We start from the raw sequence: 19,575 nt of genomic DNA on the forward strand, positions 1-19,575 counted from the left end.
ATGGTCACATCTCCATCAGTGTTCCTTTTGATCAGGTTGCTTTGGCTCTCCAAGTCTCTTATGTTTAAATCTTACAATTTTTTTTCTACGTTTGTGATGAAGCTTTGGGCTACTGATGGGGACTAAACTGGGACTGTATACTGCTTTTAGTAGCGTAGACATTTCACAGAGTGAACTCTTTCGATCCAAGAGCGTGGGAGGTATTTCCCTCTTTCCCTCTCCTAGTGCCTTCTTCAATTTGTTTCTTGATTTAAATTTTTCCACTGGTTAAGTTTATTATGAGGCATATTCTCCTGAGGCAATAGTGGATGGGTTCCCTTTCCTGGTCTTCAGTGTGTTTATCTGGTAATGTGAAGGCCACTCTTCTTTGTATGTTAATATTGTAGTCCACCTTGGCTACCAGTTTTATTGTATCTAAGAGTTTTCTGGTCGCGTCTTCAGGATCTTTGCTGTATAGAATGATTCCCCTTTCAGTCACTTCTTTTATCAGCCTAGCTAAGAGTTCACTTATTACACTGAACGAAAGGGAAAAGGGGAATACTTTCTCTATTCTTATTTTTAGAAGAACTAACACCAATGCTTATTAAACTTTTTCATAAAATAGAAAGGGAAAGAACAAGGCAACCTTTCATGAAGACAGCATACCCTGATACCAAAGAGAGACAACATAGAAAGGGGGAAAGGGGGGGAAAGGGAGAGGGAGAAGAACTATCAACCATTCTTCTCGATCAACACAGATGATAAAAATTCTCAGTAAAGTCTTTCAAACCAAATTCTGCCTGGTGGTGTACAGTGCAATATGGTGGTGCTTATGTGAGTAAGAGAGGTGAAGAGGCCAGGCTTAAGAACCTTTTCACAGTGATTTCCACTGTGGTGGGAATTACACTGCTGTGTAAGATCATCTCTGTGACAAAGGGAAGAAGCTGCCTCACTGAGCTGTTGCCATCTCTGAAGCACTGTCAGGGAATGGGAACTGGGGGAGGGAGGACACCCTCATATGGACCACATGGATAGAGAAGAGAAGATGTGTGGACTCCAGAATGAGGAGGGGGCTATTTGACAGACCAAGGCTGCAAATATTCCGTGTGAACATCTGTCTATTCAACCGCGGACTTTCTCCTCTCAGATTAGCTTTTTCTATTTCTCTGTGTCACCTGTCACTCACGTAGCTTCTGCTCAGCCTTTATCATTACACTGTCTTTTCAAATTTTAATTTGAAAGTCTCTTCTGAGAGTTTGCAAACCAGGAGATTAAGGGCATTCAGATTACTTTCCAGAGGAGAGAGATAATGTGCCCTGAGCGGAGTCTCTGCGAGAAAGAACTGCGGAACCTGATGGCGAACCTCGTAGCCTTCAAAGATGATTGTGCACTTTAAAATTTTTTGTTTGCAAATCTGCCTTCACACTAGAAATGCACTAACGTAATTCCAAAACCCAATGAGGATGAACAGCAGACGTAATAAATACAATTGCTTCAAGTAAAGACTTTAGATATTTCCCTAAATTTTAGTGTTTGTTTTTCTACAGGATTGACTTTTCATTTTACATCATTTTCTGTTTACAGTACTTTTTTGATTTAAATACACACCTTGACATCCACGATTATGGAAGAACAGTTTTGTTTTTGTTTTGTTTTGTTTTGTTTTGTTTTGTTTGTTTGTTTGTTTTTTAAATTGAAAAAGCTAGCTCTCTCGGTCTTAGCGCCATCTTGCTTGAAACTCCTGCGCCCTGAGAACGAAGTGGCAGAAGGAGAGAATGCACAGGCTGAAGCGCAAGAGAAGACAGATGAGGCTGAGGTCCAAGTAAACCAGCTTGTGCACCCACGAAGCCTGCAGGAGCAGAAGTAAGGGATGCTGAACGCCAGGACACCGGAGCAAATTGTTGGACTGTACGCTGCTGTAGGTAATAAGTCTCAGTGGACCTGGAATGTCACCTCACCGAGATCACCTGGGAAAATGACTGCCTTTCTTACAACCAAAACGGTCCTGCTGGCCCTTTGCCCTGGACCTTTAGCATCCTGGACTAGTTCTGTTCTCTCTTGTGACCAAGTGTAACTCAGTACAATAAATCCTCTTGCTGTCAGCTGAAAAACAAAAACAAACAAACAAAAATTTAAAAAGCTATATAAATTGCTACATACAGTGTACATTGTATAGCATGTTAAGTCTTGATTATCATGTTTAGAACAATCACCGTCACATGAAACTCTCAAATGTTTCTTTTTTTTTTTTTTTTTGGTTCTTTTTTTCGGAGCTGGGGACCGAACCCAGGGCCTTGCGCTTCCTAGGCAAGCGCTCTACCACTGAGCTAAATCCCCAACCCCCAAATGTTTCATTTTTAACTATCAGTTCGTGTTTGTAAATAACACTATTCCTGTTCTTTAGGGAGGTGAGTGTGTTGAGTATTAACAGAGGGGTTTGTTGGCACTGCCTAAGAATTCCTATGTAATTCGACTAACTTGAAAAACAACTAAATGAAAACAGTGATGGTTTTATCCACCTGATCAAGAGTTGGGTTTGAAGCCAATGAACCAAATGTGGTGAAGCCACCTATAAACCCAGCACTTGGGAGACTGAAGCAGGCTGCTAGTGAGACCTGTTTTAAAAATAAAACAAAATGAAAAGACATTGGCCTTGAAGCAGGACTAAAAGAAATATTAAAATAAGATCCGTGTGATTAAATATTTGAAAGACCCTGCCACGTTTACTAGGAAAGCCGGAGGTGGGATAGGGTGAGGGATTCTTGGACAGGAAGTTCATTAAGAGCACCGCCCCCGGCCCTGCCCTTCTGCTTCCGGTAAATTCCAGCCCAGTTTCTGTCCTTGGCTCTCCTGCCATCCCTGCGCGAGACGACGGTTGCTGGGTCTCTGGGAGGGTAAGAGTACGCCCAGTTTTCTCCATTCTTCTGCTCCAGGCCCTTGGGTACTTTCTTGCTGTCACCTCCCTGTCCTTAGCCAAGGAAAGCCTCCTCCCTTCCCTTTAAGGGAGCTCTCTCACATGGCTCCATCCATCTCTTCCCGATTTCTTTCTTTTCTCCCTCAACGCAAGTCTCTCTTCTTTCCTTCTCTCAACAGTCCTTGCTTATTTAGAAAGAAGAGAGAGAGAGAGAGATTTACATCAAGACTGACAAAATTAACCCACTGGGCAGATGCTATTTATACCAATAGTGAATTCGGAGAGATGAACCTTCACGTGCGCCTGTAATTGCAGATGTGTTCCAGGATTGGTTTGTGATTTCCAGAAGGCTCTCATTCCTTCCCCCAACCCGCTCCCCTCATCAGGATTCCTCTTGGCTTATCCCAGCGGACAAGCACTTAACACCAATGCGGCTTAAGGATTAAGGACTGTAATTGCTCACACAGCGTGACAGACACTGCACTCGGGGGTTCTGACGATGCTTTATGGTGGCGCTATTATTGGGATAACTGTCATAAAAGCTTGTCACCTTTAGGTTTTAAAGTTCCCTGCTGAAGACTGCAAACCAACTCCTGAAAGATGAGGTAAGTTAAGGAATTTTAATACCATCAAAAAGAATGCCAAATAATTGTCCTTTTTGTGGTTGTATGTTTAATAGTTAGAAACAGAGCCCAGTCGCGTGTATACTTTTTCATACAGACCTCATTCCCCGTGAAAGATCGGACTGGTTGGTGGAGATATGCCCTTAGCACTTAGGAAGGCCACCTCTCATACTAATGATTTTCCGCAGGGACAAATCGAATTCAATGAATCAAATGATTGTACAACAGTACCGAAAAAGAAACCCAAACCAAAAACTTACTGTTGCATATAGGAAACTCATTCTCCATTTTCACTATTACTGTGCCTGTAAAAGATACATACAGAAGTTATAAGTTATATGTATATGATAGTTTAGTCTACAAATTGCCTGTTGTACAAACAAAAGAACCAGAATTTGGATGCCTGCCACCTACATATGCCAGGTGTATATACGCCATGGGGGGGTGTCCGTAATCCTAGCACTGCCAGGATAAACACAGGTGGTCAGCCAGTCTAACCAGTGGGTGAGCCCCAGGTTGAAGGAGAGGCCCTGGCTCGAAAAAGGTAGCAGCTGGAGAGACGGCTGGGTGAGTGTAACATTTCCAGTGTAAGCGTGAGTACCTGGATCTTAAAAAATGTTCGTCATCCCTAGTAATGAGGCAAAAAGTTATAAGCCATCATATTGTCTACCTAAAACCACATTTAATTTATATAAGTAAGTGTATGTACCTGTGTGACACACACACACACACACACACACAAACACACCCCTCTATAGCAGTGCTTCCCCTGAGCTATAGAGTCTTTCTAACAGACCCCGCAACAGCAGACATGAAAAGCCCTCTGTTTAAGTCATTGATCGGTGTCGACCAAGAGATTTCCAAAACACCACAGGCTGTTGCCCTTGCCTGTGGTAGCATCCCAGAGAGGGAAGTCGATTCTCTATTGCTGAAGACTCCATGTTCTTCAGGCACAGTACCTGGAGGACCTGACCTGGCTCTGACCTGAAAGCTTCCTATCTGAGGAGTAAGGAGCTAAGAAGTACCTCGAAAATGTTCACCATCCCTAGTAATTAGAGAAACGCAAAGCAAAGCCACGACTAGATATTGGACCTTCGTCAGAATTGGAAAGATAAAAACAATCAAAGAAACAACAAATGCTGGAGAAGATGTGGGAAAATAGGAATTTTTTTCTTTTTTTCTTTTTCCTTTGACAACTCTGTTCGGATCCCAAACCCATTTTTGAATGGGTCCTATTTTTTTTTTTTTTACTCATTTTATGTTCTGGATATTAATCCTCTGTCAGTTGCAGAGCTGGCAAGTTGATTCCAATTCAGTGGGCTTCCTCTTCACGAAATTGTTTCTTTAGCTATGCAGACGCTTTCTGGTTTTATGAGGCCCCACTTATCCATTGTTGGCTTTAGCTCCTGGGCAAATGGGGTCCAGCTCGGGAAGGTCTTCCCTACACCAGTATCCTGCAAGGTTCGCCTCTGTTTCTTCTGATGGTTTCAGTGTTTCCAGCTTCATACTTAGGTTCTTAGCCTAGTTACTTTTGCATTTTGTGCAGGATTATGTACACGGGTCTAATGTCATTCTTCTGCTTGTGGACATCTGGTTTTCTCAGCACCGTTTGCTGTACACACCGTCTCTTCCGCAGTGCGTGTGCTTGGCATCATTGGTGAACTTAAGATGGCTGTAATTGTGTGCATATTTGTTTTGGTCACTTAGGTCAGAAAGCTCAGAACCTCTTACTGCTCCCACTCTAGGAGAAATCTGATTTCTCTGGCTCCTGCAGACACATGTTCAAATCCACATGAAGATATACGAACATACAACATAACTTAGAATAATAAAAATAGAGCTGAAAGAGTTAAAACTCCTCTGTTGTAGAAATGTTTAATTCCAATCCAGGGTTTCTACCCTGCCTTTGACCATTTGGTTCCCAGGTAAATGGCACACATAACCTTTAGGTTTACGATAATCCTTAATCAGCAGGCAAGCTGGGCAGAGATCTCTATTATCTACTTTCATATCAATAAGCTGAGTTATTGCTTACTATGTTTCTTCTGGGCTGCTCTAAACTCCAATTGGCCACAAGGCTATGTTTTCTTGACTCCAAACTCATGGTGTCTTCTCTTTTCCCCTCTTCACTCCCCAACCCCACCCCTACCAGGAACACCCAGCCCTGCCTATCTCAACTTTTTCCAGCTATAAGCTGTAGGCATCTGTTTTTTTTTAACCAATCAGAAATAACTTGGGGCAAGATGAGGTATCATCACTTGGGTCTACATGCAGACTCTTTTGTCTCTGGGGCAACCGGGTCTTTAGGCCTGTACTTACCATTACAATACACAGCAAAAGACCAAACCTTAACGATTCTCCTTTTTAGTCCAACAAAAGGCTCCTTTTCTCTCAGATATAAATAGAACACATAATAATTATGAAAATTATAAAGTATGATATACATTTATAACATATAGTCCATTATATTTGGCAAGTTAGATAAAGTAATCATCTATCCTATCCTGGTAAGTTAGAATTTTGTAAATTATTTTCTGTCTTAACTTGTATTACCATCCTAAGGACATCTTAAATCCTGAACAATATAAATTTAATTGTGATTCTATAACTATCTAGTGTTTAATCCCATCAGAGATCTGAGAAGGAATAACTATTATATGTAGGAAGCATAGGGACACAGCTTCTGAAAATCATAGAAACGACAGAGATAGCTCACCCCTGGGACAGGCACCAATATTCCTTATGATACGGGAGCTCTGTCTTCAGCCTTCTGGCCCAGAACATTCGACAGACCTTAAGAGAAGCAGGAATTATTAAGGACTATCTTACCCTGTCTTAGCATAGCTTAGCAGTCAACTATTCCATGTCCATGTGTCCGTTTTGGACAGCATTTTGTCTGCAGATGAAGTTAAGACATTTCTCACCCAGCTTGCCAGAGTCAAAGCAACTCCACGTGTAAGTATTAATACTCACCACTTTCTCTGGAGTGGAATAGGGGGTACTGTCAGGAGCAGATATGACTCATAGTCAGAAGATCTTTTAATAATGAAATAACCTTGAATGCCATATTCTGTGGATCTCTGATACTTTCAAAGCCCATCTGTTTATTCATAGCATATCTAAACAAGCAAAGGATGCCTGACTCCAGCTACCTGTGACTTGTACAACCCAGGATGTCTATTTCTGTGATAAGCCAGACTAGTGTCTAACATGCCTGTGAGTTCGATTGACTGACTGTTAACTTGGATTACTTAATTGTTCTAAAAAGTTTGTAATAGCAGCTATTAAAAGGACTGGGGTTAAATAAGCCTTAATAGGCACCAGAGCTGGGCAGAGATCTCTCCTCTGTGCTGTTATAATCTGTTTTCATATCGATTCCCCCACATTATTACTTGCTGTGTTTTGTCTGCTCTTAATTCCAAGCAGCCATCTCTCAGGTCCATGTTTTCTTGACGCCTAACCCACGAAGTCTTCTTCTCTCTTCCTCTCTTCTCTTTCTCCTTGAGGTCTCCTCCAACCCCCTTGTCTTTATTAGGGTTTTATTGATGTGAACAGACACCATGATCAATGCAAGATGATTTTTATAAAGGACAACATTTAATTGGGGCTGGTTTACAGGTTCAGAGGTTCAATCCATTATGATCAAGGCAGGAGCATGGCAGCATCCAGGCAGACATGGTACAGGAGGAGCTGAGTTCTACATCTTCACATGAAAGAAGCCAGGAACAGCCTCAGCATCCTAGGAGGAGCTAGGAAGAGGGTCTCCAAGCCCACCCTACAGTGACACACTTCCTCCAACAAGGCCACACATTCTAAGAGTGCCACTCCCTGGACCAAGCATATGCAAACCATCACACCCCTCCTCCATTTTTATTTACCAATCAGAAATAACTTGAGGGCAAGGTCACACATCATCACTTGAGTCTATGTGTAGGTTCTTTCATTTCTGGGACAACCAGGTCTTCAGGGCAAAACCTCAACAATCTTCTTATTGCTTTCTAGATTTAGGTCGTTTTGTTTATAGACAGTATATGCTGAGGTTTCTACTTTTTGAATTTGTCAAGGTTTGTTTTATCACCTAGCATATCCTCAAGAATATCACATACGCTTATGAAAATAATGGGTGTTTTTCATGCAGTGGCTGAGATATTCTGTAAGTGTTAAGTCCATCTTTGTTTAATCTTGAGGTTCCTTTATTTTAAATTTTTGTTTATTTTATTTTTCAGAACAGGATTTCTCTGTATTACAACCTCGGGTGTCCTGAGAACTCACTTTGTAGACCAGACTGGTGTCGAACTCACAGAGATCTACAGGCCTCTGCCTCTTAGTGCTGGCTCAGATTAAAGGCCACCACACCTGGCCAATTCTTTAGTTTCTGATTAAGGTTTATCTTTATGTAAGTAGAGGGTAGAGCTCCCAGATTTTACCTGAAGCATTATATGATTGGGTGTTCATGCCTGGAGCACATGTATATTTACAATAGCATCCTCCTTTTAAAATTTGCTCTTAATTATTTACATGGTTACCTCTGTCTTGTTGCAATTTTTGTCTTGAAGTCTATAATCTGGTATTATCTAATTTGTTTTTTGACTTGAGAAAAATATCTCCTCTCATTCCTTTATTTCTAGTCCTGGCGTCTTCACTAATAAATTGAGTTTCTTATGAGCAGCATGCCTTTGGGCAATTGGTTTTCTTTGTTGTGTGTGTGTGTGTGTGTGTGTGTGTGTGTGTGTGTGTGTGTGTATTTAGTCAGTATAAAACTTTTAGCCTAGACATTTAATCTATTTAATTATTATCAATAGATAAAGACTTGCTTTTTATCAATTTTTGATCGTTTTATATATCCTTTATTCTGTTCTTTGTCCCATGTTATCTTTGTTGTTTGGTTGTATTCTGTATTGATAAGATTTGATAACTTTTTCATTTGTGTGTCTGCTTTACTAATGCATTTTATATGTTTATGTGTTTTAATGATGGTATATACCTTTTATCTCTATATGTAGGATCCCTTAAGCATTTGGGAGGTGGGGAGGTAAGTAACACCAGTCTTGTGGCAGTGAATTTCCTGAGTTTTTAGTTGTCTTTTTTTTTTTTTGGTTCTTTTTTTTCCGGAGCTGGAGACCGAACCCAGGGCCTTGCGCTTCCTAGGTAAGCGCTCTACCACTGAGCTAAATCCCCAGCCCCCTGAGTTTTCAGTTGTCTTAGGAATGCCTGACTTCACTGACTGATTATGATATTCTTAGTTGGCCGTATTTGCTTGCTTTTGAGACAGTGTCTTGCTATGCAGCCCAAGCTCTCCTGAAAGTTGAGAGTCTCCTGTCTCAGTCTTCCAAGTGCTGGAACAGCAGATGTGTATACATCCAGCCTGACCCCCTTTTTCTTTAGGAACATGAACATGTCATCTTATTCTCTTGGCCTATAAAATTTCTACTGATAAATCTGTTTTTCATCAAGTAGGATTCCCTCATGTATGTGTTACTGATTGTAAATTTCTGTTTTTAGAATTCTTTGTCCTTCGTCTTTTACTTGGATTGCCCTGAAAAGGACCCTTTAGGGTTAAATCTATTGGGATTCTTTGAGATCCCCCTGCAGGAAATTTGCTAATGATTCTGTGTGACTTGTAAAGCCCCAAGAGCAGAGTTCCTAGAAGTTCCCTAGGATGTATTGATGTGGTGGGCCCAGGCAGGGACGTTATGGCTAGCTGGAAAAGTAGGACAGTATACCAGTATACATCTGATGTTCTTGCCTTCATGGGGTATATGTAGTCCAACAGACAGGCAGAGTACATATGGACTGCAGTAGGGAGGGGGCTGCTCAAATGTCAGTAGGCTGGTGGAGGTGAGGTGGCTGCTGGAGCCGCAGTAGATGTGATACTCAGTACACTGTGGCAGCAGCTGGATACAGGTGGGTTTAGGATCAGCATGGCTCTGCAGCAAAAAAAGCCTGGGTTGAGGAGGGTACAGTAGGAATTGAGCTTCACTGGGTAATAGAATGACGTCATTCCAGCAGATCTCCACACCAGGGTCAGATTCTCCACACCAGGAGGCTGTCAGATTCCCCAGCTGCAGAATTTCAGATGTTCTTGGCATAGTAGGATTATCTTATTGTATGGTTGGAAAACTTCTCAGTTTCAAGCTGAGCCAGACTAGATCAGTCTGTGTGGCATGCCTTGTTTACTCTGGGCTATTCTAGGTCTCTGCTCCTCCATGCCCTATTTCAGCCACACTGTAGACCAGCACTCTTTCCCAAGTATTCCACCTAACCATTAGCTGAGCTTTCTCTTCGTTTGGTCCGTCGTGAAAGAGAAACTTCCTCATATGCTGTTGTGAGTGTTCCTCCAGGTTTCATTTTAAATTTTCTTGAAGTTTCACGGAGGCTTGAAATTGAAAATGAAATAGATAGTGGTGGGAATTATGTCACACACACTAGTTAGTGACTAAAATAAAGAACTGGTCATCTCCCACATGCTTTTAATTATGTTGCTCAGTACTATGAAATTGGTGAGAAGTGATATATTTCTTCATGTCTAAAACTTTTAAAACTTAGGCTCTTGGGAACAGTGAGATGGCTCAGCAGGTAGAGACATTTGCCATCAAGCAGGATTAATAACTCTAAGTGGATATTTAAAATTTTTTATTTCTCTCTCTCTCTCTCTCTGTGTGTGTGTGTGTGTGTGTGTGTGTGTATGTCTCTGTGTGCCTGTGTGTCTTTCTCTGTGTGTGTGTATCATAGCATACTGGCTTTAAGTGAATATTTAGATTTTTTTTATTAAAGGTATCTGACTTGACTATGATATACTTTTATTAAATATTTCCAAATTTACTTAGCCAAATTTGTTTTTATATGGATTTATAGACGACTTTCTTTTCACTTTCAATTTTTTTCTTTTAAATATTAGCGAGTCCAACATAGAAGTAGACAAGAAGGATGATCATCTCCAATCATCTATAACTGATCAGGTAAAGTCTTAAAATTACATCGTAACATAATGTGCAGTTCTGTGTTGAGCTCTTGGGAGATGGCTGTCTGGGTGAGGGCACAACGATCTCAGCTCTGATCCCAGCATTCATGCTAAAACCAAGCGTGCTACATATACTTGGAAGCCCAGCACTGGGAGCAGAGACAGGCACAGCCTGGGTACCCATTGGTCAACTAACTAGCCTTGTGAAACTGGTAGTGACTGCTTACATTCGTACACTTATGTGGAGAGTACAGTTCTTAAAAGCCCTCCTCATTTTACTTTAGGCTCCTGAAGAACCAGAACCGAAGGTACCACAAATGAAAGAATCAAAAATGAAGGAAACACAAACGACCAAAATAGAAACAGAGGAATGGGAAAGAGAACACAGCAGTACAAGTAGTTTCTGTCCTCCACAGGGAACAGTAAATAAAACAATTACCGATGGTATGTCAGATAGAGATGTATGTGGGGAGAAAATGGGAGTCTATATGTCTAATAAAATGCAGATGATAAGGCTAAGTGTTTAAGATGTGCACCTCACACGGCAGACTCAGTTCTGAGCAATATGTAGACAGAACGGATAGTTCAACCTTTCCAAACCAAGCTAGTGCTTGATCTTTACTTTATTTAATGCTGAATTTGGGGACTAGAAGCCATGTTAGTTGAAGACTCTTGTTTACAACTTCCTTTTGTGATCTTTGTTAGCTTGAAGTCCTAATATCCCTGACAGTACTAAGGTTCTAGATATTGGGCTTCAAATTTAAAATAGCTGGAGCCTATATTGCATCTTATTGCTGCCAAATATTCATGAGCCTTTTTTATTTATGAATATCCTACATGATTAAACTCAGCGATTTTGACTACTGGGTATATATAACCTGTACAGAGCAAAAACTAGACTAAATATAGTAAGGCATGAGTAATTAAAGTTTTATTTTTATTTTCCATGTATTCTTATTTGTCCTTTGCTATCCTTAAGCTTTTAAAAGAAAACTTTATTCATTGATTTTTCTTTCATTAGTGATAGTTGCTTCTTAATTAATATCAGTGTTTTAAGGGCCATGAATTAACCTTTTCTTTGAACTTGAAAGGTCCTCATGTGACTAATTGCTAGACTCGCATTGTCACTATATTTTATGTGCACAGCTCTTCAGATGTGTTCGTTCCTATCGGCCAGTCTATTTAGCAGGCAGTTTCCAGAGTGAGGTGGTTCTGAGAGAGGAAGAGGAGGAATGTACTGATGACCCTTTGCGTGTTAGGTTACGTACTGGTGCCAGTGGTTACCCTCTGAAGGCTGGACTGCAGGGCTTCTCTACTCAGAGTTTAACCTCAGCCCCAAAATGTCAGATTTTGCTTATTTCCCCATTTTTTTTCCATTTTTGGTTATTTAGTTTTAGGGACATTTGTAGAAAAGGTTTCATAGCTTCCATGTTTCTGTTTTGGGGATACACATCTTAGTACTATCTTTTTGCTTCTCTTTTTCATTAATTTATTTATTTATTCACTTTGCATTCTGATCACAGCCCCTACCTTTCCATCCCTCATCAAACAGCCCCTCCCCATATTTCCATTTCCCCTCTCCTCTGAGAAGGTGGGGGGACTCCCTGGGTACTCACCCACCCTGGTACCTCAAGTCACTGCAGGTTGAAGCACATCCAATCCCACTGAGGCCAGACACGGCAGCCAAGTTAGGGGAACAAGATCCACAGGCAGGCAACAGAGTCAAGGGCGGCCCCTTCTCCAGTTTGCATCTGCTGTGTATGTGTGGGGTTGGGGCTAGGTTCAGCCCATGTGTGCTCTTTGGTTAGTGGTTCAGGCTCTGGGAGCCCCCAAGAGTCCAGGTTACTTAACGCTGTTGGTCTTCCTGTGGAGTTTCTATCTCCTCTGGGTTCCTCCATCCTTCCTGAAACTCTTCCACAACACTCCCTGAACTCTCTAGTGTTTGGCTATGTACCTTGTTTCTGTTAGCTGCTAGATGGAGCCTCCCAGAGGTCAGTTATGCTAGGATCCTGTCTGCAGACATAACAGTGTCATTAATAGTGTAAGCGATTGGTGCTTGCCCATGGGATGGGTCTCAAGTTGGGGCAGCCATTGATCGGTTGGCCATTTTCTCAGTCTCGGCTTCATCTTCGTCCCTGCACTTGTAGGCAGGACACATTTTTGTAAGTGGGTTTGTTCCCTTATCTCTCCACTGGGATTCCCTCCTGGCTATAGGAGGTGGCCACTTCAGACTCCATATCCCTCACTGTTAGGAGTCTCAGCTAGTCACCCTAATAGACTCCCTGGGGCCTCCCCCATCCCAGGTCTTTGGCACATCCTAGAGATGTCCCCACCCCCACCAGCCACTAATTTCCCTTCACTCTCCTGGCTCTCCCTTCATGTGACCCTCCCTCATCCCCCTTTTTGTACCCTCTCCTACCCAGTTCCCTCCCTCCATCCACCTCTGGTGACTATTTCCCCTTCTTTTTTTTTTTTAAAGATTTATTTATTTTATTTATATGAGTACACTGTAGCTATCTTCAGACACACCAGAAGAGGGCATCAGATCTCATTACAGATGGTTATGAGCCACCATGTGGTTGCTGGGATTTGAAATCAGGACCTCTGGAAGAGTAGTCAGTGCTCTTAACCTCTGAGCCATCTCTCCAGCACAACTATTTCCCCTTCTGACTGAAATTCAAGCATCCTCCCTTGGGTCCCCCTTGTTTTTGTTTTTTTGTTTTGTTTTAGCTTCTTCTGTCTGTGGATTGTAGTGTGGGTATTCCGTACTTTATGGCTGGTATCCAGTTATAAGATAGTACATACCATGCATGTCCTTTTTGATCTGGGTTAACTCCCTCAGGATGATATTTTCTAGTTCTAGTTTGCCTGTAAATAGACATCCTTCTTTTTAATAGCTGAGTAGTATTCCACTGTGTAAATGAACTACAGTTTTTTTAATCCATTCTTCAGCTGAGGGGTATCTGGCTTGCTTCCAGTTTCTGGCTATTACAAACAAAGCTGCTATGAACATAGTGGATCAAGTGCCCTTGTGGGATGGTGGGGCATCTTCTGGATGTATGCCCAGGAGTGGTATAGCTGGGCCTTGAGGTGGAATTAGTCTTGATTTTCTGAGAAGCTGCCAAAATGGTATTATTTTGGTTATCATTTGGTTGTACAAGTTTGCACTCCCACCAGCAAGGGAGGCAGAGAGATTATTATCTCTGACAAACTGACAAAATTAGAAATGAAAAGGGGGACATAACGACAGACACTAAGGGAATCCAAAGAATCATCAGGTCTTACTTGAAATACCTGTACTCCATAAAATTGGAAAATCTAAACGAAATGGATTATTTTCTGGATAGATTTCACTTACCAAAGCAAGCAATCTAAATACTCCTATAACCCCTAAGTAAACAGAAGTAGTCATTAAAAGTCTCCCACCCCCGGGCTGGAGAGATGGCTCAGCGGTTGAGAGCACGGACTGCTCTTCCAAAGGTCCTGAGTTCAATCCCAGCAACCACATGGTGGCTCACAACCATCTGTAATGGGATCGAGTGCCCTCATCTGGTGTGTCTGAAGACAGCTACAGTGTACTCACGTACATAAAATAAATAAATAAATAAATAAATAAATAAATAAATAAATAAATAAATAAAAAAGTCTCCCACCCCCAAAAGACCCAGGACCAGATGGTTTTAGCCCAGAATTCTACCAGACTTTCAAAGAACAGCTAATACCAACACTCCTCAGACTTTACCACAAAATGAAAACAGAAGGAATACTGCCAGCCACAGTCACCCTAATAATAAAGCACACAAAGACTCAGTAAAGAAAGAATTTCAGAGCAGTTTCTCTTATGAACATTGATGCAAGGATGCTCAATAAAATAATCCAAGAACACATCAAAAACATCATTCACCATGATCAAGTAGGCTTCATCTCAGGGTGTTACAATGTATGAAAATTATGAAAATCCATCAACATATTCCACCATATAAATAAGTTGAAAGAAAAACCCACACGATTATCTCATTCAATGCCACAAAGTCTTTGACAAAAGTCTTAGATAAGGGATACAAGTTGCGTGCTATCTCTTTTTCAAGCCTCTCTTTTTCCTTTATGCATATGCAGTCTAGGTTTCTTACTGGCTGTTTCATACAAACTTCCAAACCAAATTCAGGAATACACGATGATTATACATTATAATCTGGTGTGCTTCATTCTAGAAAGACCAGGTTGGTTTGACATACGTAAATCAATACATGTAATATAGCGTGTAAATAAACCTAAGGGCAGAAACTACATAGTCACCTCAGTTGAAGCTGGAAATGACATTTGAAAAACAAGCAAACATACGAAACCGCAGACAAACTTAGAAGTCCACACAAATGGGTCCACAACAGACCAGCACAATGTCCGCATTAAAGAAGGATGTGTTGGTTCAGTGGCTGTCCCTTGAAAAAGGCAGTGTCCAGTATCCTGTATAAACGGAAGGAAGGATGCTGAAAAGTTTGGAGACATCGTGCTAAAGAGCACCCCTGAGGTTCCTGACTTGGAGATGGGTATGAACCGTGAACTAGCTGAAGAGGCCCTTCAAGTTTTTAATGCATTTAAAGATTTCTGAAAACCACGGCTAAGATCTAAAAAAAACAAAACAAAACAACCTTTCCAAGCAAATGCAGTAAAAAAAGGAAGAGAATAGTTATGTCTTGACAGCGAAGTCAAGGTAAACCAGGTTTCCTGAAACCCTGTCAGGTGGGTCCAGCAGCGATGAAGGTAAAAATAGAAAAGAAGGGCCTTTCGAAGACTGAGATAAGGAGGAGCAGCCACCCAAACAGACATCTCACAAAGCAGAACAGAGAGCTACTGCTACAAGCAAAACAGAAGAAGGAAACAAACAAAACAAACAAACAACAAAAACAAAACTCTGTAAAAAAAAATTAGTGCTAACTTAAGAAAGCAGAAAGCAGCATACAAGGGAAAGTCCAGGCAGTGCAAAAGGAGTCTGCATCTAAAGATGGGTCAGATGATGAACCTCTAATTTATGTGTCAAAGAACAGTCTACAGATGAAAAATTAAAGCTAATAGCAAAAAAAAGTACTGGCAGATGCTAACTTTGAAGAAGCAGTAAGTATATGAAAACTCTCCTGCTTATGATGTAACTGAGGGATTTCATTAAAATAGCTGTAAAGCCAAGGCAGTGGCAGTGCACACCTTTAACCCTTGTGCACAGGAGACAGAGACGGGTAGATCTCTGAGTTGAAAGCCAGCCTGGTCTCCAGAGTGAGTCCCCACGGCCCAGGATGTCAGGACTACACAGAAAAACTATATCTGGAGGGGAAAAAAAACAAAACTAAATAGACAAACAACAACAACAAAGAAAATAGAACTGCTATAAAGAGCTGATCCCTTGTGGAGGACACATGGTTTGTTCTCATACTTGAAGGTCTGAGTTTTTCCAGCAAGAGAATGGGTTGACAGAGCTCACTGCTGACCTTTGGGTGCTACACACATCAGAGCCTGCTGTTTTAAATTGGATTTCGGTGCAATGTTTAGCCTGACTATTACATGGTAATAAGTGTTTCTTGCTTCTTATGGTTCCATATTTTGGATTTCTTTATATAAGGTCAGAGATTCCTGAACTGTTGTGAATTTTAGTGCATATGGTGTTTGCTGGCTTAAGACATACTTCTAATCAAGTAAAGAAAACAGTATTATAACCAGCCTTTATACATGCAGGGAATAATTGAGTATTTATTCTATGAAGTATTTGACATTACTTCTTCTGTCATTGTGAAAAATGTAGTGGTGGTTTGTTCGCATTAGCGTTCAGACGACTGAATTAGAACTTTTCCTGTGTGTATATATGTTAAATTATTGGCGCAACAGAAATAACAGCTATCTGTACTTCTAAAAACCAATTTTCTGTATATAATTTATCATTTTGTGCAGATCATTTTAAAAACCCATATGGGAAGTTGTGGATGCACTTATAAACTGAGAAAGCCAGTGTTCAGCCAGGGGCCATGACAGAGCAGTCAGAGCTCAGTGACAGGAAACTAAAGGACTGCCTATTCTGCCTCATTCTGAAAGTGTTATTGGTTTGTAGTTGTGGTGTTGAATGACCCCCGGAGTGGGGAGACCCTCACTCAAGTCTCGGGATGATGCGACCCCCCAAGAACTCACATGAGACCGACCTTGCTGTAATAAACATGAGGTTTATTGATAGGAACCAGTGCACTGGGGTCGAGACTCATATCCCACGCAGGGGCAGTGGAGTTCGACCCCCAGTAACTAAGACAAGGGGAATTTAAAGGAAGAAACCTCAACCCCAGCGGGTAGGGAGGCGTCATTGGAAAATGTCAAGAATACCAGTGAAAAATCACAAGGAGGAGCTTCCTGTTTCTCAAGATTGTTTACTTTATGGTCCGTCAGTTCCTGGGAGAAGCTTCCTGCTTCTCAAGATTGTTCTCTTAGGGCCTTATCTTAAGTCCTTTTATCTAGTTCCTGGGAGAGCAGGCTCAGGAAATGTGACCTTTTACCTACAGGTAGAGGGCAGGGTCTGGAATTTGAGGTATTTGGGGCTTTTTTAAACTTCTGACTTCTTAGCTGCATTTTTTATTCTTTCAGTGTTACTGAAATGTCACAGAAATTTTATATTGAGCATAAACAAAAATCATAGAGCACAAAGAACTGGGAAAGGGTAAAATTTAGCACATTTGACTTCTATATAAGTGAACTGGTAGTTTATTTTGACCATATAAAATATTGCTTACAGGAAACCTGACTACATTTATAATCATGGTTAAAAGTATCAGATGTAAAGGCTAAAGATAGTGTATAGACGATATAGTGTCCCTGACAAAGTAGTTCTCAACAAACAAACATCAAAATTCTTTAATATTAGAAGTAAATATTTCCAGAATAAATCAAGATTTTAGGTGATAAACATGGACTACTCCTGAATTTAAGCTAAATCTTGTCTTTTGGCTGTCTTGATAAATATCCTCTTTCTGATTTATACAAATTTGCTCCTTGACAAAATGACATTTGAGTGCCAATGGCGTATGTAACTTTTGCATTGGCATGTATGTTCACATAGCTGACGTATGTAGTTGGCATGTATGTCCACATAGCTGACATATGTAGTAGGCATGTATGTCCACATAGCTGACATATGTAGTAGGCATGTATGTTCACATAGCTGACATATGTAGTAGGCTGAAGAGTGAATGGAATGAGCAATTAAGTCAGAGCAAAAACATGGCCTTTCCTTTAAATGGTTTGTCATAAGGAACAGATCAACGTGAAGGGCAGAGTGAAGCCTACAGCACGAGGACGACCATTTAACTATAGATGACATCAGTGCGGTACAGACCTTGCATCTGGTTAATTTCAGTGCATTTTTTAGTTGTAAGCTCTTCAAAATAAAGGTTTTTAAAGACCATAATATCAGTTTCACAAGTATAGAAATATTGGAAGTTTAAGGTTCAGAAATAACATTCCAGATACTTTTTTTTTTTTTTCGGAGCTAGGGACCGAACCCAGGGCCTTGCGCTTGCTAGGCAAGCGCTCTACCACTGAGCTAAATCCCCAGCCCCTCCAGATACTTTCATTGCTGATTCTGTATGCAAGGATCTTACATACATATATGCTTTAATGTAACAGCAAATGAAAAACTGAAATTAAGTCTCTTTAGACCCATAATTATCTAAAGTGCTGCCCCAGAGCTTATGTGTGCACACATACAGATGTAGTGGGTCATAATTTGCAGCAGAAAACTCTGGGAACAGCAGACGGGGAGAAAACCTGAATGGTGATTGTAGTTGTAAACAAGTTAAAGGCTGCTCAAGCCCAGGCGTGAAACAATGGCCCACGGTTTTGTTAAGCTTAGCTTCTAGAACCTACCAGCAGGAGAGAGAACAATCATTATGAAATACAACACTGTCCTCTGCCCTTACTGAGGCCTGCTGTCAAGAACATGGATGCCAGCTAGGGATACATAGACTGTCCTGAAACAGAAAATGTACTAAAGTCTAGCCATGGCTTACTATAGCTTAACCAACCTAAGAGAGGGGAATTCAATCCCAGCCACCTTTATTCATCTGTCTAGAAAGAAAATACACCACTCTAGCATCCTTTGGCCAGCCTGAAGCAATTAAGGAACTTGAAAAAAACCAACATTTGGGAGACCGTTGTATTCACAGTGTACATAGGCACAGGCTCACTAACGGACTGAGCTTTAGGGCCAGCAGTGCTCCACCTCCACTCTGGACCATGTTCTTAGGTGGTCTTTTTCTATACTGGAACACGTTCACCTTTCTGTTAAAATCTATGTCTATTTTTTTTAACAGCAAAGTTTTTGAAGGGCAAGAAACCAATTTAGAGTGGAGATGCTAGAATTATGGGACTGTGGGCTTAAACCAAGTATGGCTAGTATGCTAGAATATATGTGAAATTTTTGAGTGTTGTAAGCCAAGAGATATTAGGGAAGAAATAGCACAGATGAGCACAGTCAGAGAAATGAATACTTACCTTGGAGTGGATCACTGGTAGACTGAACACAAGTGAAAGGCTAAACATGAAAACATGTGACAAGAAACTAAACTAAACTAGAACTAAAGAACAAGAACAAAAAAAGTTGAAAATGAGCAAATGTTTAAGAACTAAAGGAAAACTAAATATTATATATAAATGGGGAATGTCAAGAGGAAGAAAAATACTGGAAAGGAACCGAAGACATTCTTGAAAGGTAATGACTGAGAATTTTCTCAAATGGTGGACACCAGACCATAGGAAAAATACATTAAAAAGAGAACATGGAAATGCACCTTTAATCCCAGCACTTGAGATGCAGAGGCAGGTGGATCGCTGTGATTTAGAAGATGGCCAGGGCTACATAAGTCAGTAACTAGAGAACATGGGGGTAAATCCACCTACCCCTAGCGGTATACTCATTAAAACTTCAGAAGTCAGAGAGAAACCTTGCCTATCTCGGAGTACAAATAAAAAGTGTGCCCTCCTTCCTCACAAACGATGTAAGCAAGAAGAGTGGAGAGAAATGTTGAGAAAATTAAATGTCACTCCAGAGTTCCATGTTTTGTGAAATCATC

General features: G+C 40.9%; 1 protein-coding gene across 7 annotated transcripts in view; it reads left to right on the plus strand.

The window, feature by feature from the left end:
• The first annotated feature begins 2,780 nt into the window (after positions 1-2,780).
• Positions 2,781-19,575, plus strand: part of Slc9b1 (solute carrier family 9 member B1) — a 49,127-nt gene continuing 32,332 nt past the window's right edge. For 2 of the 7 annotated variants that reach the window (XR_015666960.1, XM_087629341.1), the window contains exons 1-5: positions 2,810-2,873; positions 3,073-3,498; positions 8,520-8,548; positions 10,415-10,475; positions 10,762-10,921. Coding sequence is in view for 3 of the 7 variants with exons in the window: in XM_087629341.1 (XP_087485467.1) it covers positions 10,795-10,921 (127 nt within the window). In the remaining 4 variants the exon portion in view is untranslated. 7 annotated transcript variants of the gene reach the window in all.

This window comes from Rattus norvegicus, chromosome 2, assembly GCF_021556685.1.
Source record: "Rattus norvegicus strain SHRSP/BbbUtx chromosome 2, alternate assembly SHRSP_T2T, whole genome shotgun sequence".
Taxonomy (NCBI): Eukaryota; Metazoa; Chordata; class Mammalia; order Rodentia; family Muridae; genus Rattus; species Rattus norvegicus.